The sequence below is a fragment of the Hyla sarda genome, chromosome 4, assembly GCF_029499605.1.
Source record: "Hyla sarda isolate aHylSar1 chromosome 4, aHylSar1.hap1, whole genome shotgun sequence".
NCBI classification, from domain to species: Eukaryota; Metazoa; Chordata; class Amphibia; order Anura; family Hylidae; genus Hyla; species Hyla sarda.
Genome location: NC_079192.1, coordinates 161,073,562 through 161,094,540, shown reverse-complemented (window position 1 = coordinate 161,094,540; position 20,979 = coordinate 161,073,562). Strand labels below are relative to the sequence as shown.

The window sequence follows — 20,979 nt, the reverse complement described above, 5'->3', positions numbered from 1 at the left end:
TTCCACATCCCTGACAAAACCCATGCTTCTGCCCCATCATTTGCCTCTGCTGAGATATTTGCTATTTTGAAATATTCTGGATTTTTCAAATAATCTGCAGCAAAGAAAATTGAGGCTGAAACTTGGTGATCCACATGTGGAATAGCCCCACTGTAATTCAGCAGGCTAATTCATGTGCCATCTGCCATGTCACCATGGGGGAATTTATTAAGACCGGCATGTTCAAACTGGTACCACCTCTCTCACCCACGCTGTATTTATTGAGGGGTGCAAACCTCTCAATAAATTGGGCTGATCTGAGTTAACCCATACGTCAGGCTCTGAAATCTACACATGCTTTAATTTATGCCTGTTTGGCAGTATGAAATGTTGTAATTCGGCATCACGTGCATGCCCCATTTAATGAGCTCAACAAATAGTAATTTCTTGTCAGGCGGAACCTTGATAAATCTCCTCCACATTGTGAACATAGCCTAAGAAGCCACTCTGTGTAGTGTTCTCTCTCCCCACTTGCCTATGGTTGAAGCCTTGTCTGCACCTTCTATTAAAGGGGTATTCCAGGAAAAAAAAACTTTTTTTTTAATATATCAACTGGCTCCAGAAAGTTAAACAGATTTGTAAATTACTTCTATTAAAAAATCTTAATCCTTTCAGTACTTATGACCTTCAGAGTCCTCTCTGATGACACGTGTCTCGGGAAAAGTCCAGTTTAAAAGCAAATCCCAATAGCAAACCTCTTCTAAACTGGGCGTTTCCCGAGACAGGTGTCATCAAAGAGGACTCTGAGAGGACTTCATTTATGACGGACCCTATTCAAGTAAACTGGATCAGTTGTGCTCTTACCCATAAAAAAAGAACTGAACTGACCCTTAACTTTAACATCAATATTCATAACACTTGAATAGTTTTGTAAGGAAAGCAGTTTATTCTTTTTTTGTAAAGTAAATTTTATTAAGGTTTTAACACAAGAAATCAAACAAAGCCCGGAGGGCCCAAAGCACATAAGTACAAGATAGAGCATAAAAATGGGCTCCACATATGGAGTTTCAAATAACAGCTATATCACTCTTTGCATTTCTCAGCAGGTTAGGGAACATACATAGAACAGTTTATTGATATGAGTATAATTGCTGCTTATACGAGAGAAAGGTTGCTGATGGACAAAACAGTGGGGTTAGTTCCACAAAAGGGAAAAAACCAATGAGCAAGGTACCTATATTATGCAAAGAGAAATAGTGGAAAGCAGTTTATTCTATTCTCACTTATTGTAATAGTGTATATAGTTTTTACCTTTAATTATAATCTACATTATTGCAGTTTTTGAGAAGACATGGCTAGGCTTGAATACCATACCATGAAACCCTCTGCACATGTGCCTGCTTATTACCAGCGAACTGACATTTCTCCTGTCCGGTGTTAGATGGGACTGGGTAAATATAGTGTATGTAAGGCTCAGCTTTCCAGTAGCTGTCACAAATACTGCTGCTGTATACTGAACCTACACGTTATGTGTCTTAGAATGTATGACCAGCTCTTTTTCTAACTGTGGAGCCATGTATTGGTAAACACTTAAAGTGTACCTGTCATCAACAAAAACTTGTTATATAGTCTAAATAATAACATACATGTATAGTTGTAATATACATTGGTTAAAAAATGTGTATATTTTTGGCTGTAAAATGCTGTCCCTGCAGCTATTGCCTGTGTGTCTCTGTGAGGAAGTGAGGGCAGGACAAGCAGGGCTTTATGCAGGCTCCTGGCTTGTCAATCATCCTCACGTGTGAACATATAGCATGTCACAGTGCCTCACTGCACAGAGCCCCCGCTTGTCCTCGGTGCACAGAGCCCCCGCTTGTCCTCGGTGCACAGAGGCCCCGCTTGTCCTCGGTGCACAGAGGCCCCGCTTGTCCTCGGTGCACAGAGGCCCCGCTTGTCCTCGGTGCACAGAGGCCCCGCTTGTCCTCGGTGCACAGAGGCCCCGCTTGTCCTCGGTGCACAGAGGCCCCGCTTGTCCTCGGTGCACAGAGGCCCCGCTTGTCCTCGGTGCACAGAGGCCCCGCTTGTCCTCGGTGCACAGAGGCCCCGCTTGTCCTCGGTGCACAGAGGCCCCGCTTGTCCTCGGTGCACAGAGGCCCCGCTTGTCCTCGGTGCACAGAGGCCCCGCTTGTCCTCGGTGCACAGAGGCCCCGCTTGTCCTCGGTGCACAGAGGCCCCGCTTGTCCTCGGTGCACAGAGGCCCCGCTTGTCCTCGGTGCACAGAGGCCCCGCTTGTCCTCGGTGCACAGAGGCCCCGCTTGTCCTCGGTGCACAGAGGCCCCGCTTGTCCTCGGTGCACAGAGGCCCCGCTTGTCCTCGGTGCACAGAGGCCCCGCTTGTCCTCGGTGCACAGAGGCCCCGCTTGTCCTCGGTGCACAGAGGCCCCGCTTGTCCTCGGTGCACAGAGGCCCCGCTTGTCCTCGGTGCACAGAGGCCCCGCTTGTCCTCGGTGCACAGAGGCCCCGCTTGTCCTCGGTGCACAGAGGCCCCGCTTGTCCTCGGTGCACAGAGGCCCCGCTTGTCCTCGGTGCACAGAGGCCCCGCTTGTCCTCGGTGCACAGAGGCCCCGCTTGTCCTCGGTGCACAGAGGCCCCGCTTGTCCTCGGTGCACAGAGGCCTGCTTGTCCCTCACCCTCACTTCCTGTATTTGGACTCCTCATAGAGACACACAGGCAATAGCTGCAAAGACAAAAATATACAAATTTTTAACCAATGTAATTACAAAAATACATATAATGGTATTATCTACATTTATATAAAAAGTTTTTGTTGACGACAGGTACACTTTAACACATGGTTGGTTCCATCGTACCAGATGTTTAGCTGCATTCACCGTCCATTGAACATCAGGAGGAAATGATACCAGCACATGCAAAGCCTCTATGTATAAAATAAATGGGTACGAATTACCACAGGGGTCTGCAGCATCCTAGTCACAAGGTGCCTGTGATAGTCCTTCTCACTTCTCTCTTTATATTAGAATCACTAAACCTTATTCAAATGTTTCAAGCAGGAAAACATGGGTGAAGCGCTCATGTAGACTTGAAGAAGTACAGTCAAAATTTCCTTTTGATACGTCCTAGATACATGTTAGAATTTCAGTGGACATTCAGACGGGGGCAGTTCTAATCAATGTGAATGGATCTTTGCTTAGAATGTTTCAGATTTTCATGCGTTTCATTACGTTTTTCTAAAGAAATCAACTGTGTGATTTTGGTAGCTATGACCTAGCAGAGAATCCTCCTGGCTGATTTTTTTGTTTAGACAATGAAAGATGAAATCTGGTTTCTATGGGCAACTACTCCACTGATCCACACTTTGGCCATTCAGTATCAAAGTAAGACATTTAGGTGTGTTTGACTGAACTTCTTGTCTATCTTTTTGTTTTTAGAAGAACACTTAGGGTTCATGCACATTATAGAATTTCCTAGCAGAGAAAGTCCACTATGAAATTCTGATGCAGCAGACTCCCATTGCTGTCAGTGGGATTTCAATGCACAGTGCACACTATAGGGAAATTTATCAAAACCAATGCAAAGGAAAAGTTGTCCAGTTGCCCATAGCAACCAATCAGATTGCTTCTTTCATTTTGCAGAGGCCTTGTTAAAAATGAAAGTGGTGAGCTGATTGGTTGCTATGGGCAACTGGACAACTTTTCCTCTGGACAGGTTTTGATAAATCCCCTATGAAATTTCTCCCCCTATGAAAATTCAGCAGCAGAGCTTTCCACTGCTAAAATACACCCACAGAAAGAATGAAGAGGTTTTTTCTTGTGGTGTTATATTGAGTGTCATGCATTGCCAGCTATAGGAACTGGCAATGTCCGCATGGTCCTAGCACCAGCCTCCATCTAAGTCTTTCTGGGTGGAGATTGGCCTTAGGGCCCATGCAAACTGAGGAAATTCTGCACCTGTTGCAGGGAAATAAGTGCCGGAAATCAAAGTCCCCTTTACTAATGTTTTTTTCAGCTGATGTGTGAACAGAGCAGCAGCCCCCCATTGAGATGAATGGGAGGTTGCTCCAAGCGGAATGGCTGTAGTGTGCATGGGCCCTTACAATGAGAATCCCTCCCATGAACCAGGACAGTTTCCCCTATACTCTAAGGGGGAGATATAATATTGTTTTGCTGTGCAAAGTCCTTTTTTATGTGGGGTTTTTTTTTGTGCTTTTTTGTTTTTGCTGTTGTGCACTGAATTTATCAAAGCGGCCCATAGACTTTAATAAATATTGCGCAAATTTTATTTCACCTCACAAACGGCTGTGACCCACCAAATTGGAAGTTTGCTTTCGTTTTCCCTCAGACTGAGTTGCCTACGCTCCGGAAACCTGTGTGCTCGGTACAGAAGGTGCTGTCATAGCAGGTCACCCTTCTTATGAGTGTTCAATGTTAAAAAGTGTTTCTGCCTGTCTTATTTTTTTAACTTTTTGTCTGTTGCAGGTCCTTTTCTGCCTATTTATCCTTAGACAGAGTCGGCCCTACTTAATCGCCAATTGTTCAATAACATACCAACCTGGCAAGCACAACAGATTTTGCGCGCCCCAAGTGGGAATAACAGAGAGTTGTCTTTCTGTTAAGACACATGCACCAACCTTCAGACTAAACACAGCTTACCTGTTATCGAGCTGCCTCCCCTGCAGTGTTTTCAACACCTAGGCCAGTGTTTCCCAACCAGTGTGCCTCCAGCTGTTGCAAAACTACAACTCCCAGCATGCCTTTGCCTGTCCGGGCATGCTGGAAGTTGTAGTTTTGCAACAGCTGGAGGAACACTGGTTGGGAAACACTGACCTAGGCCATTGTGATTAGGATTGTCACCACTCCCTGGTCTCAAAACTCGGGGCTCTTACTTTGCGCTCTCCACTTTATTAGATGAGCGACAATTTAGACGATTTGGCTCACGGAGCAACACAAATACCTTGAATACTCTCTAAAGCTGGTTGTTAGAAAATATGACAGCAGTGGTGTCTCCAGCTGTTGCCAAATGTAAAAGCAAATCCTACATGATTATAGTAGCTTGTTTTTCCAAAAATGTCTTTTTCTAAATTTGTGCAAATTGCGCCTTTTTACAGCCAAAAAAAAACCGTATGGGAACAGCTTGATAAATCTCACCCTAAGCTTTCACTGCAGAAATATCAACCTCCTGCTTCTCTAATGTGCTATATTCCCTCTACAATAGACATGGAGGTAAAAATATGTGGGGTGGGGGGGGGGGGGGGGTATAAATAGCAATAAAACATTTTCTTTTGCTGTACGGTGTACCATTTTAAGTCTTTACATATTTCAATGTTTTCTTCTATTTCTTCTGTTATTCACTTTAGCCAAGACACGTTTTCTGGATCCTTTGAAAGGCACGAGTCTGTGGCTACAACCGAAGCAAGGCTCAGGATGGAAGGTGTAGAACTTAAAGAAGAATGGCAAGATGAAGATTTTCCAAGGTAAGTGATTTTACACTTACTACAACAATTACTGTTAGCGTTATTATTAGTATTATTAAGGGCTGCTCAATTCGTTGTTGATTAATCGATTTGTCGTTTTTAGCCTTACATACCTGTCTCCGGCTCGTGGTCCGGTTTACCTATTAGCTTCCTCCGTTTGGATGCCGGGCGGAGCTTCATGACGTCACTGCTGCTGTTTCCCCAAGCTAACTCGCAGTGAGGCCTGTCAGTGGTAAAGCTCCGCACGGCTCCCGAACAGAGGAAGAAGACAGATTAACCAGACGGCTCGGAGACAGGTATGTAGGGCTTGATTAATTGACAACGAATCGATAAAAATAATTGTTAGTTGCAGCCCTAATATTGTGGTTTGGCATCCCTTTCATGCTAGGATTTTATATTTACAGAAAATAATAGTTTTTCATTGCTTATTGCTTTGTTTCCCAACCAGGGGGCCTCCAGCCGTTGCAAAACTACAACTCCCAGCATGCCCGGACAGCCAAAGGCTGTCCGGGCATGCTAGGAATTGTAGTTTTGCAACAGCTGGAGGCACCCTGGTTGGGAAACACCGTCTTATTGTATAAAAAAAAATCCAACATATACTTCAGCACTGTCCATAGATCACAATCACTCACCTAATTCCCTATCCCCAGTGGGGCTTACACACACACACACTTAAACACTTAATAGAAAGTGCAGTAAAATCAGCAAAATAGCAGATACAGGTACCATTGCAGGAATATAGCTTGACGCGTTACATGGTAGCCCACTTTATCAAAAGCTGCTTTTGATATCACTACTCCTGCTAGCGCTGGACTATTTTTTCAATTTGGATTGACCACCTGCATAGTGGTGGTCCGTGCGCTGGGATTTCTTCTGTAACCTATGGTGAGTGGATTTCCTAAATATTCATTATATCAGTATGATTGTTGTGTGGTTGGAATCTGAAAAGCATACAAACATCATGAAGATGTTACCTTTTTAGAAAAAAGTGTATTTTCACTTTTGTGACTATTCACATATTGCAGGGCACATGTGACATACCCTTGGTGATAGATAGGTTCTTTAACGGGAATCTGTCAGCTTATTAATGCTGCTTTTTATCTGGTGGTGAGACACGCTGTTCTAAGCCATGTGTCACTTATGTGGAAATGTGCTGTATACTTACTGTTTATTAGTTGCACTGTGCCTAAAGCTAGGTTAACAATGAGGCTTCTCCTGCTGCGGTTTGGGGCGGCTTTCTCCCTACTATTATCAGCAGTGGGAGGCTGGCAGGGCCTTACAGCTTATGGATATCACTCTCTGCACAGTTTAAAATAATAGTATATAGTAAAGCGTACACAAGCAATACATGGCTGAAATCAGCGTGCCTCATTACAAGATACAGCCCTCAGGAAGGACAGCAAAAAAAATGCTGACTGCTTCCCTTTAAAGGGGTACTCCACTGGCCAGCGTTCGGAAGTAAATGTTCCGAATGCAGTTTTCGCACTGCGGGGGTCGGCCACGCCCCTTGAGACATCACGCCCATCACGCCCCCTTCCATAGACTTGCATTGAGGGGACGTGGCCATGTGACGAGGGCCGTGGCCGACCCCGCAGCAAGAGAACAGCGTTTGGAACATTTACTTCTGAACGCCCCTACCCCTTAATTCCCTGGTTGAACTTGATGGACATATGTCTTTTTTCGACCGTACTAACTATGTAACTATGTAACGCTGGCCAGTGGAGTACCCCTTTAATGCAAGTGATGTGTAGCATTAGATGCTATTATATAATGCATTGACAGGTCAAGCCTGTCAGGGTGGATTTTTGCTCCGGCCCCTGTATTGCCCGTCATTACGTGCAGAGCGAACTTGCTCTGCACTGTAATAGCGTGGAGTCGCAGCGGGGATCCCGGGGATCTCCAGCAGTGGGACCGCGGCGATCTGACATCTTATCCCCTATCCTTTGGATAGGGGATAAGATGTCTAGGGGCAGAGTACCCCTTTAAGCCAGTACATGTCCAGGCCCGTCTGAAGTTTGCTAGAGAGCATTTGGATGATCCAGAAGAGGACTGGGAGAATGTCATATGGACAGATGAAACCAAAGTAGAACTTTTTGGTAAAAACTCAACTCTTCGTGTTTGGAGGAGAAAGAATGCTGAGTTGCATCCAAAGAACACCATACCTACTGTGAAGCATGGGGATGGAAATCTCATGCTTTGGGGTGGTTTTTCTGCTAAGGGATCTGGACGACCGATCTGTGTAAAGAAAAGAATGAAAGGGGACATTTATCAAGAGATTTTGGGTGAAAACCTCCTTCCATTAGCAAGGGCATTGAAGATGAAATGTGGCTGGGTCTTTCAGCATGACAATGATCCCAAACACACCGCCCAGGCAATGAAGGAGTGGCTTCGTAATAAGCATTTCAAGGTCCTGGAGTGGCCTAGTCAGTCTCCAGATCTCAACCCCATAGAAAACCTTTGGAGGGAGTTGAAAGTCTGTGTTGCCCAGCGACAGCCCCAAAACATCACTGCTGTAGAGGTGATCTGCATGGAGGAATAGGCCAAAATACCCTCAACAGTGTGTGAAAAGACTTACAAAAACGTTTGACCTCTGTCATTGCCAACAAAGGGTATATAACAAAGTATTGAGATGAACTTTTGTTATTGACCAAATACTTATTTTCCACCATAATTTGCAAATACATTCTTTAAAAATCAGACAATGTGATTTTATGGATTTTTTTTTCTCATTATGTCTCTCATAGTTGAAGTATATCTATAATGGAAATTACAGGCCTCTCATCTTTTCAAGTGGGAGAACTTGTACAATTGGTGGCTGACTAAATACTTTTTTGCCCTACTGTATATAATTTAAAATAATCCTGATTCTTGAAATCTTGCAATTTCCATTTTGGCCTAAAACTAAGATGATACTTCCTGTTCTGTACAGATAATGTTCAAAAGTTATGCCCTTATCATCCCAGACAGGATTAGAGTGGAAGCTGACACCACTAGATGGATAACAGAGGTGCACACTATTGACAGTGCTCACAGATTAGTCTCCCCCTTCCCTGTAGAATGACCTCTGAAAAGGTCACAGAGAATGCCTAGTAATGTTTCCAATTCATGTGAATGAGCCATGTCCTTTGTATTGTTGTCTATGTCCATGGTTTTGGTGTAAAGTATATCTCCAAATGCTGTTAAAAACATTGCAAGCAAATTGAAACCCCCCTTTATAATGTCATAAAAAGAATTACAATCCTAAAATAGAAACAAATAAAAAAATATGTATGTTTAGCTATCAGGCTCTTATAAGTAAAAAATAAAGATGATACATTCCCTTTAACTTTCTACTATGTACTTTTCAATAGACCTCTACCAGAAGATGACCATATTGAAGGAGATTTCCTATCTGGAGCAGATGGCAGGCCAGGTAAGAGCGTATTTGACAATAGTAATGACTCCTGTATATAGTTATCGAAAAATGCTGCACACTTATCGAAAAATGCTCAAGAAAACTAGTGGTAGTACCTTTTATTAGTTTCACTTGTCATCTAAGGGTGCATTCACATCACTTTTTTAGATTTTATAATCCCCACTGTGGAAAGGAGGGGCACGACATGCCACCTGCTTCCTTGGTTATTAAGTAAGAATCGCAGTGCGTCTCAGGAGTGAGTCCCGGTGCGATCGGTCCCTCAGCCCCTGTACTACTACTCCCAACATGGAACAGACTGTTCCATGAGGGGAGTAGTAGTACCCGCACTCACGCAGCCATGGGATGTGCAGGAGCCGTCCCTCAGCACTGCAATAGTACTACTCCCATCATGGAACAGAGTCTGTCACATGATGGGAGTAGTAGTAGTACCACAGCGCCGAGGGTTGGCTCCTGCACTCTGCTGTGGGAGTCCCCACCTTTTATAAAAGCTGTATACGTTCTTATGAATCCAATTCTAACATATGGTTTTGTCTTTTTTTGTTTCCTGTTTTGTGGAAATTAAAGGAGTATTCTGGGATCAAATATTTTATCCCCTATCCAAAGAATTGGCGATAAGATGTCTGATCGTGGGGGCCCGCCGCTGGGACCCCCCGCGATCTCGCTGCAGCACCCGCATTTTATGTGGAGCTGTGTCTCCAGTTTTGGAAACCTCCAGTTTCCTAGTCTGGAGACGTGACGTAACGCCACGCCCCCTCCATTCATGTCTATGGGATGGGGCGTAAGTATTTCAATCGCCTTTACGAAGTGATTATGCCTATGCACATATGGTTATGGAAAAACTTCTGTTACTTACTCCTAAACATATTTAAATGTCTCTTATTTTGTGTCCCTTTATTGTCTGTGGACCCTGTATGTCTGCTTTAGCTTGGGCATTCCCAGTGCTGGATCAGTCAGTTTACTGTATCCCTTACTCAGCATCTCATAACTCACGCAAGTATCTACCTCCTAGCTATATCTGCATGTTACTCAATCTGCCTGTCTGTGCCTGCTGCATTCACAACCATCTGTATTTTGTCCTTTTGTACGCACTCTCTAAATCTTTCCCTTCCAATGAAGATTATGACAACGCATGGCAACTTTCATGGACACACATCTGCACTCAGGATCATACTGTGCAACATGAATATGAGCTGTAGTGTACTCAATGGGAGACTGTTAGCATCTTAAAGGGTTACTCCACTGGCCAGCGTTTTTTGGAAGTAAATGTTCCGAACGCTGTTTGCGCTGCGATGGTTGGCCATGCCCCCTTGTGACACCACGACCATGCCTCCTCAATGCAAGTCTATGCTATGGGCGTTGCCGTGATGTCACGAGGGGCTTGGCCGACCCCCGTAATGCGAAAAACGGCGTTCGGAACATTTACTTCCAAATGCTGACTAGTGGAGTACCCCTTTTAAGTTTACCTTGAAACATCAGTTTAAAAAGTGAATTATGTGAAGTGAACTGTATTATGGCAACTAATTTAAAGGGGTATTCCGCCCCTGGCATCTTATCCCCTATCCAAAGGATAGGGGATAAGATGTTAGATCGCCGCGGTCCCGCTGCTGGGGACCCCGGGGATCGCCATCGCGGCACCCTGCAATCATTACTGCACAGAGCGAGTTCGCTCTGTGCGTAATGACGGGCGATACAGGGGCCGGAGCAGCGTGATGTCATGGCCCCGCCCCTCATGACATCACGGCCCGTCCCCTTAATGCAAGTCTATGGCAGGGGGCGTGACGACCGCCACGCCCCCATCCCATAGACTTGTATTGACGGGGGGCGGGCCGCGACGTCACGAGGGGCCGAGCCGTGACGTAACGATGCTCCGGCCCCTGTATTGCCTGTCATTACGTGCAGAGCGATCTCGCTCTGCGCAGTAATGATAGCAGGGTGCTGCAGCAGCGATCCCCGTGGTCCCCAGCAGCGGGACCCCGGCGATCTAACATCTTATCCCCTATGGTTTAATCCAATTTGCGTATGGTTTAATCCAATTTGCGCCATACGGTTTTTGACTTTGCACATGCGCAGTGCACACCGAAAGTTTTTTTTTTTTTTTTCTTGGAATTTCAATCAAACAAGTGAAACTTTATTTATAATAAAGAGAAAAGTTAATAACTTATACTTTTTTTTCTTACAAAACAGATACTGGACATCATTTTTCAAACCATATACGGTTTTCAACCATATACAGGTTAAAATTTGTACACCCGTTTTGATACTGTTTAGTCCGGTTTTGAGGAATCCGTTTTTTATCAAAAACCTGATCTGTATTGCAAAAACATGGTGTGAACCCAGCCTAAGTCTGAAACAACATTGTACACTAGTAAAAACCTAACACTCTTAGTAAATGAAGCCCATTGTGTCTTTGACTGTATTAGAAAAGGTTTTTTTTTTTTGTATTTTAACTTTTTTTTTCTCAATAATGCAGTTTAATATTGTCATAAGTAAAAAAAAAAATTATACTTTTGGGGCAGTCCTGTACTTTTTCTTCCTACTTTGTTGTACAGAGATTGTCACCATTACTGTCCCGATCAAATGTTCCTATCTCTGACACGGACATTAGAGTCAGTTTCATTGAAAGCTAGTTATCCTAGCTGGTAACTATAAAAGAAAGTCCACTAAGTGATTGTCTGAGCTAGTTATTGTGTGTCTGTATACAAGAGGGTGAAGTATACAAGTGAGTGTAGGTATGAAAGTGAGAGGGACTTAAAATTAAGGACTTTAAATTCAGTGAGTTTAATTGAAGTATTTGATTGTTTTTTTTTTTTTACTGTAAATGTTTGCAATCCAAAAAATCTAGTATGACCTCCATGTTGGAAAAGGCAGTCCAGTGTGCATCTTGCACAATGTAGGGATCGACCGATTATCGGTATGGCCGATAATCACGATTTTGGGCATTATCGGTATCGGCAATTACCTTGCCGATAATTCCCCCCCGTACCGCCCCCACCACACCTGCACTCACAGCTGTCAATCAAGGAAGTGGTCCATGACGTAGGTGAAACAGCAGGACTAGTATGTGTCCAAGCCGGCAGGGGGGAGGGGCAGTTTTTTGACTGGCTTTTTCAGTATGAAATACTGAAAATTGTCTAATGAAAGCAATTGCAAAACCTATTGGTTTTGCATGCTTTACAACATATCAAAAGTTTTTGTGTCTGACAGTGCCCATTTAATATTAACCAACAGACCTGATAGTCACTAATGTGCAGGTAGAAGGAAACCTAGGAAATAGTGATCATAATATAATACATTATAACTTGTTCTTCAATAAGGGAATCTCTTGAGGGGCCACAAAAACAATGAACTTTAGGAAGGCAAAGTTTGATCAACTCAAAGAAGCCCTTAACAATATAAAATGGGATAATGTCCTCAAAATCATGAATACTGACACTAAATGGGAGACTTTTAAAAATATCTTAAATTCTCACTGTAAGATGTATATACCTTATGGGAATAAAAGGGTCAGGAATAGAAGAAAACCAATGTGGATAAATAAAAATGTTAAGGGGGCAATAAATGACAAAAATAAAGCATTTAAGCTACTAAAACAGGACGGCAGTGAATAAGCATTAGAAAGCTATAGAGAAGAATGTAAAATATGTAAAAAAATGGAGACAGAAAGACTTGCCAAAGAGAATAAAACTAACCCCAAAATGTTGGCCCTTTAAAAAGTGATGAGGAAGAAATTATAGACGGGGGTCAGGAAAAAGCTAATATATTAAACACATTCCTCTCCACTGTATTCACCAAGGAAAATGAAATGTCAGGTGAAATACAGCGAGATAAGGTAAACTCCCCAGTACAGGTCACCTGTCTAACCCAGGAAGAAGTACAGTGCCGCCAACAAAAAATCTAAATCGCCAGGTCCAGATGGCATTCACCCCCCGTGTTCTAAAGGAATTAAGTAATGTAATAGACGGACCCCTATTTTTAATACCGTATATACTCGAGTATAAGCCGACCCGAGTATAAGCCGAGGCCCCTAATTTCACCCCAAAATCCCAGAAAAGTTATTGACTCGAGTATAAGCCTAGGGTGGGAAATACATCATCCCCCCTGTCATCATCCAGACCCCCGTCATTAACATCCTCATCATCATCACCCTGTCATCATCCAGACCCTCATCATCATCACCTGTCATCATCCCCTTGTCATCATCCCACCCCCCCCTTCATCATCCCCTTGTCATCATCCCCACCCCCCTTCATCATCCCCTTGTCATCATCCCACACCCCCCCCCCCTCATTATCCCCTTGTCATCATCCCACCCCCCCCCTTCATCATCCTCTTGTCATCACCCGCCCTCAGTGGTCTTCAACCTGCGGACCTCCAGAGGTTTCAAAACTACAACTCCCAGCAAGCCCGGGCAGCCATCGGCTGTCCGGGCTTGCTGGGAGTTGTAGTTTTGAAACCTCTGGAGGTCCGCAGGTTGAATACCACTGCGGCCTTCGACATCATCCAGCCCCCTCTCACCCCCTTTAGTTCTGTACAGTACTCGCTTCCGCTCGGCGCTGGTCCGGTGCTGCAGGACTGTCCGGTGAGGAGTCTGCAGAACTGTCCGGTGATGGCTGCCCGGGCTTGCTGGGAGTTGTAGTTTTGAAACCTCTGGAGGTCCGCAGGTTGAAGACCACTGCGGGTGGAGAGTTCACTCGAGTATAAGCCGAGGGGGGTGTTTTCAGCACGAAAAATCGTACTGAAAAACTCGGCTTATACTCGAGTATATACGGTATTCAAGAACTTTATTGTAACCAAGACTGTTCAACAGGACTGGCGCATGGCAAATGTGGTGCCAATATTTAAAAAGGGGTCAAAAAGTTACCCCGGAAATTATAGACCTGTTAGTTTAACCTCCGTTGTATGAAAAGTGTTTGAGGGTTTTCTAAGAGATGCTATTTTGGAGTATTTTGATAAAAATAAATGTGTGACCCCATATCAGCATGGGTTTATGAGGGATCGGTCCTGTCAGACTAACCTGATTTTATGAGAAGGTGAGCTCCAGACTGGGCCAGGGGCAATCGCTGGATATTGTATATCTTTTTCCAACGTTTTTGATACGGTGCCTCATAAAAGGTTGGTGCATAAAATGAGAAGGATTGGTCTGGGGGATAATGTGTGTAAGTTGGTAAGTAACTGGCTCAGTGATAGGAAACAGAGGGTGGTTATTAATGGTACTTTTTCTGATTGGGTGACTGTTACTCAGGGGTGTGGAAATTTTTATAAAAAACGACTTGTCCACGGGACTAAAACAGAGCAAGATCCACTTGTCCGGGCCAATTTTCGCTTTTACACTCTTGTTTTTTCCTCCTCGCCCTATAATAGCCATAACTAACTACTATAATGATACATTTTCATTTTTCAATAACATATTCTCCATACCAAAAAATATATATATAATCGGTGAAGTGAAATTGAAATAGTAAAAGATAATTTAGCAAATTTGGTGGTTTTCTTTTCTACGCCATTTACCTTGTGGTTGAGCTAAGATGTTGTTTTGATACTTTAGGCCGGCCTAATTATATATAGCAATACCAGATTTGTATAGTTTGTATAGTTTTCGTCATGTTTTACTAACTTTAAAAATACATACCAGGCTATATGAGGGCTCATTTTTGCACCATAATCTGTTTTTTTCGATCAGTACCATTTTGGTATTGATCTGACCTTTTAATCGCTTTTTAACTTTTTTTTTCACTTTATTAGACTTTTAGGAGGAGTCATTAGATTCCTCTGACACACAGATCAATGGAGGTCCATAGAACTCCATTGATCTGTGTGCTCTGCGCTCCATTGATAGAACCTAGTGCAGCCAGGCTCTATCAATGACAGAGCCACGGACAGCAGGGAACAGAGGTAAGCCCTCCGGCTACCTCTATAGTGGATCGCCCCCTCACCCACCCCACTGGACCACCAGGGAGAATTCACATTTCCCTTTAGACGCCGCTGTCAGCGGCGATTTAAAGGGTTAATAGCCAGCCGCGGCGGTTGCCGCATGCTGGCTATTAGCGGCGGCCCCCAGCTACTGAGAATTGAGGGCTGTAGAGTATGGAGCGGGCATGAGTCGGGAGCCTGCTCCATACAAACTGCGAGCGCCTCCGCTGGGGGCATCAATAGGGGCATAGATGCCCACGACAAGGAAATAATTCTACCACTATACAAATCACTAGTCAGACCACACATGGAATACTGTGTACAGTACTGGGCACTAGTGTACAAGAAAGCTATAGTGGAGCTGGAGAGAGTTCAAAGACGGGCAACCAGAGTAATACGAGGAATGGGAGGACTACAGTACCCAGAAAGATTATCAGAATTAGGGTTATTTGGTTTAGAAAAAAAGAAGGCTTAGGGGAGACCTAATAACTATGTATAAATATATCAGGGGGCAGTACAGAGATCTCTCCCATGATCTATTTATACCCAGGACTGTATGTATAACAAGGGGGCATCCTCTTCGTCTTGAGGAAAGAAGGTTTCTACACCAGCACAGACAGGGGTTCTTTACTGTAAGAGCAGTGAGACTGTGGAATTCTCTGTCTTAGGAGGTGGTCATGGTGAACTCTGTAAAAGAACTTAAAAGGGGTCTGGATGCATTTTTGGAGAGTAATAACATTGCAGGTTATGGATTCTAGATTTATATGGACAGAACGTTGATCCAGGGATTTATTCTGATACCATATTTGGAGTCGGGAAGGAATTTTTACTTCGAGTATGAGTTTTTTTTTGCCTTCCTCTGGATCAACTCAGTAGGGACTCATTAGGGTTATAGGTTGAACGTGATGGACTCTGGTCTTTTTTCAACCTTATGAACTGTGTTACTATCCTATCAGCATAATTTTGGAGTGATAGGGAAAGTAATACTTTGAGTCCACACAACGTCCATCCTATGGATTTTTGAGGGGTTGCCTTATAAATCTCCACATTATAACCTTAAGATGACAGTGTAAAACATTATGGCCAGACTATTTAAGCCAGCGTGGATTAATGGACTAATGGTCTCCAGAAGACAACCTCTTCGAAAAGACCACCCCTTTCCAGAACACATTCTATGCAATTTTGGTGGCTTTCTCAAAGATTTTTTTTTTACCATATATGTAAGTTTGTCTCTGTTTGAGAGTTTTCCTAGGTCTTTTTTGCAGCAGTCATTCAGAAGGCACATCTGTAAATCATCCTAGATCAGTGTCCTTTAAAACTAATTTTGTAAAGATTGACTGCATGCTCTCAATTTCAGTATTTAATATTTTGTGACACAATTCCAGAAAATTTTGAATAGAATTATAGAAAGAATGAAACTTGTGAATCTTTGGTACATCAGAATGGACATAGCTCTCACCACTTAGCACCTAAGCCTGAAATGGGCTGATGCCCATATTGTGTCATGTGAGGCTTCTTAAAGGGGTATTCTGACTTAAAGGGAATCAGTTTGCACTGGAACATGTGCTGAGTGCATAAAGCTAGTGCCCTCTGCTGGGCAACTCACAGTGAGCCTTGATTAGAAGGTAAAGGGAAAGAAGCGGAGGAGTGGTGTGCAGGACCACGGTGCTTATGTAACTGGTCATTTATGATAAAAAAAGACTGTTTTATAAGTTTTCAAAACACAGGGAACGGTAAGATCAGCATTAGTGCTAAGTCAGCAACTCTGTTTATGTCCCTTAAATGGGCACTGTCAGAGACAAACATTTTTGATATGTTGTAAAGCACGCTAAACCAATAGGTTAATACTGAAAAAGCCAGTCAAACAACTGCCCCCCTGCCTGCTTGGACACATACTAGTCCTGCTGTGTCCATGCATCATCACCTATGTCATGGACACACTTTATTGACAGCTGTGAGCGCAGGGCTCAAAGCTGGAGGAAAAATCCTCCCACTGCTTGTGTCCCGCTACTGTCAGTGAGGACAAGCTGGGAGTTGTAGTTTTGCTAATGCTAGGGGAGATGTGAGCAGACAGCATACTGAGGGAGGGGGCGGAGACCGGCACAGTGAGGCCACGCCCCCTCCCTTTGAGAGGAATTCAGACTAGTGAGCTAAATTAAAAGTGTAATAAAAAATAAATAAAGGTGCTAGACACATAAAAATTAGATGTACATGGTCAGGATTAGGTACTGAGTGATATATTAAAAATTTTGTTGGATCTGACGGGTACGCTTTAAGGTTTACATATCCTCTAACCACAGGCGTCACTCGCCGATTCATTTATAACAGACTGAGCCCTGCGCTGGAGTTAGTGATTGGTAAAGTGTGGCAGAGAAAGTACAACCATTCTCTATAGGCTAAGACTAATGAAGTGAATGGGACTGAATTGTAATGTTAAATGGGTACTCCACTGGCCAGTGTTGAGAAGTAAATGTTAAGAACGCTGTTTTCGCGCTGCATGGGTCGGCCATGCCTTTGTGACATCACTGCCACGCCCCCTCAATGCAGGTCTATGGGAGGGGGCGTGGTCGTGACGTCACGAGGAGCATGGCCGACCCATGCAGCGCGAAAACAGCCTTCACAACATTTACTTCTGAACACTGGCCAGTGGAGTACCCCCTTAATGTAGTACATGACTATCTATATTGTAAGAAGGCAATATTTTCCAATCTCCTTGTGTTAGTGACGTTTCACATGCATCTTCACTACAGAGATGTCACGACCACTGCATGCGGGGAGCAGTCACAAGTAACACACTGGTTCTACATGTTTTTATTTTCCTTCAGCAGCGTTTTCATCCCACTGTTATTATACATGCACTTCCATGCTGTGATGCACACGTTTCATATTGCGATATAAGCATTTCATACATCTTATAATGCACTTGGAAGACATCTGCATATATCATTTTTGCTTATATTTTCTTTATTAGTACCTAGTCCAGTGGAAACAAATAAGAAAACAAAGAAGAAACTTATGGCTCCCAACCTGAGTCTAACACTGGATCGCAGTGACGGCTCCATCTTATCTGAAGACTTGGATGAAAGTGGAGATTTGGACTTAGATGATCTAGATACACCCTCTGAAAACAGCAATGAATTTGAATGGGAAGGTAATGGAATCATTATTTTCTTGTGTGTGTGTGTTTTCTGTGCAATTATTTTCGAGTTAGTAGAAACAATGCCCTCTATTTCTGACAGAAGCCATTACGGCATCTGACATGCAACACATAATGACTTTTAGATGCCAGAAGCGCTTAACTCATGAGCTGCATGGCTTATGGAGACCTTGAGTACACAGAGCCGGATTAGTGATAATCCTCTAAAGGCAGCTTGCTTATAGAGAAGTAGTTTTTTTCCCCAAATAGAAAAGTTATGATGTATAATTCCTAGTTAAACTCATGTAAAATCAAATGTCATTGTTTATTCTGTTTTTGTGTCTGAATCAAACCACAAGCAATAGTTTGGATCTTTCTCCTGTGGTCTGCTGTCTTTTTTTGATAATGTACTGGGTGGGCACTTCCTGATGTGATGGTAGGCTGTTCACATGATGGAATTTCTGTGCAGAATTCCACATGGAGATTCCATAGCAGCAGAGGCCTATTGATTTTAATGGGATTCAGCTGCGCTGTTCACATCTGGGGTGGACATTCAAATTCTGGGTATTTGCTGAAAGAATAGACCATGTGTATCCTTTCTGCATACTCTGCAGGGAAATGCATTGCCATCTATGAGACGGCACATTTTCAAGTGGTCCTAGCACCAGCATTGGCACCAGCATGTTTTGCCGGCGCTCTGCTGTCAGGCGAATGTCCGCACAGAGATTTTCCATACGGACATTTCCCCCCCATGTGAACATAGCCTAGTTATTTAGCTAATGATGCCGCCCTCTCCTTTTTCAGTTCCAGAAACATTGAGGATAATAAACTGCACCTCCATTTTCCCTCTCATCCCCCCCTCCCCCCTTCAGTGCCTATTCACTGTGTTACTGACTTTAAAGGAGTAGTCCAGTGATGACCCAGTGGTGAACAACTTATCCCCTATCCTAAGGATAGGGGATAAGTTTGAGATTGCGGGCGGTCCGACCGCTGGGGCCCCCTGCGATCTCCTGTATGGAGCCCCGACAGCCCACGGGAAGGGGGTGTGTCGACCTCCGCAGGAAGCGGCGGCTGACACGCCCCCTCAATACAACTCGCTTCGTGCGGAGGTCGACACCCGTTATCTGGCCGGAGAGCCTGGCCCCCGTACAGAGAGATCGCAGGGGGCCCCAGCGGTCGGACCCCCCGCGATCTCAAATTTATCCCCTATCCTTAGGATAGGGGATACATTTTTCACCACTGGACTACCCCTTTAAGGACTTGTGTGGGTTCTGTACAGTTATAGAGAGCCTACATACATGGAAAGATTGGAATACAGGCTCCAAATAAAATATTTTACAAGCTTCATGTATTCACATATACTGATTTATGTATGATGTATGTATTTATGAATAGACTCGTAGGCCCTGATTTACTGTTGTAAACCCGACATGCTTTGTGCTCTAGATTAAAAAAAAAAAAAAAAAAAACGACGCTCTCTCCATTTTACTCAGAAAACCCGAAAAAGGGGTGTGGTCGTTGGGAAAGGGGGCGTGGTCACCAAAAAGGGGGCATATCCCCAACATTTTTACAAACACCCTACATATTTACTAAGGTTTCCACAGAAAATGTGGTGGATTTGAGGTGAGAAAAACCCGACAGATCGGAGCATGTGTTAAAAAATTAAAATAAATAAATTTTAAAAAGCGTAGAGAAACCTTGGTAAAAACTGTGCAAAAAATTTCATAGGGAATTAAAACCCACAAAGAAACCTTCACAACACACTTAGTAAATCGGGCCATAGACTCCATACCACTAGGAATGCTTTTAGGTTATCATAGAGGCAGGGGCCATATAGATGATTACAAGCGTCTGTTCTGATGATCTGTTCAGCTGTGGTGTCAGAACAGGAAAAGCATATCCATCTGTACCAAAATAAGAGGCATATCTAATCATTTTGTTTCTTAGACATGCACTATTCTACACATACTTTTTTGTGGCATTGTTTTGGCTTTAAGGAAAAAAAATCTGAGAATTGCAGTTTTTGTGTGTAGAGGAATAAACTTTTTGTACAGACTCTGCATTGGGTGCTGTTCCTTGCCCCTAGTGAATATTGATGGGCCTTTTGCACTTCACTAGTCCCAATGAGTTTTCATTAAATGTAACTGTAAAGTTTTTTGTTTTTGTTTTTACTATAGTGCAGCCATGAGCACAATAGTCATTTGTATAAAAAAAAATCCGGGTGATAAATACCTTAGCGGAGCAGTCATTTTTTCCGCTCACAGCTAACATTAAGTCTCTATAGTAGTGGTCTTCAACCTGTGGACCACCAGATGTTTCAAAACTACAACTCCCAGCATGGCCGGACAGCCGATGGCTGTCCGGGCATGCTGGGAGTTGTAGTTTTGCAACATCTGGAGGTCTATAGGAGTCTCCTGCTCAGTCTCCTAGGTAACGGTAACCACATTTTTAAAACATGTCATCTAGACAAGTGACTATCATGCTCATGGCTATACAATAGTTAAAAAACTTATGATTAAAGGGGTTATCCAGGAAAAAACTTTTTTTTATATATCAACTGGCTCCAGAAAGTTAAACAGATTTTTAAATTACTTCTATTAAAAAAATCTTAATCCTTTCAGTACTTATGAGCTTCTGAAGTTGAGTTGTTCTTTTCTGTCTAAGTGCTCTCTGATGACACGTGTCTCGGGAACCGCCCAGTTTAGGAGAAAATCCCCATAGCAAACCTCTTGTAAACTGGGCGGTTCCCAAGTCACGTGTCATCAGAGAGCACTTAGACAGAAAAGAACAACCTTAACTTCAGAAGCTCATAAGTACTGAAAGGATTAAGATTTTTTTAATAGAAGTAATTTAAAAATCTGTTTAACTTTCTGGAGCCAGTTGATATATAAAAAAAAGTTTTTTCCTGGAATACCCCTTTAATCATACGTTTTTTAACTATTGTATAGCCATGAGCATGATAGTCACTTGTCTAGATGACATGTTTTAAAAATGTGGTTACCGTTACCTAGGAGACTGAGCAGGAGACTCCTATAGAGTACTGAAAGGA

General features: G+C 43.4%; 1 protein-coding gene across 9 annotated transcripts in view; it reads left to right on the top strand.

Moving 5' to 3' along the window:
• The window catches only part of BNIP2 (BCL2 interacting protein 2), a 62,911-nt gene that overhangs the window by 18,410 nt on the left and 23,522 nt on the right, over window positions 1-20,979 (top strand). For 5 of the 9 annotated variants that reach the window (XM_056572545.1, XM_056572550.1, XM_056572544.1 and 2 more), the window contains exons 2-5: window positions 5,353-5,469; window positions 8,820-8,881; window positions 9,809-9,874; window positions 17,766-17,945. In XM_056572545.1, coding sequence (XP_056428520.1) covers window positions 5,353-5,469; window positions 8,820-8,881; window positions 9,809-9,874; window positions 17,766-17,945 — 425 coding nt within the window. Of the gene's footprint in view, window positions 1-1,411; window positions 1,431-5,103; window positions 5,219-5,352; window positions 5,470-8,819; window positions 8,882-9,808; window positions 9,875-17,765; window positions 17,946-20,979 lie in introns of those variants that run through there. The other 4 variants (XM_056572547.1, XM_056572546.1, XM_056572549.1 and 1 more) reach the window with 3 other exon arrangements.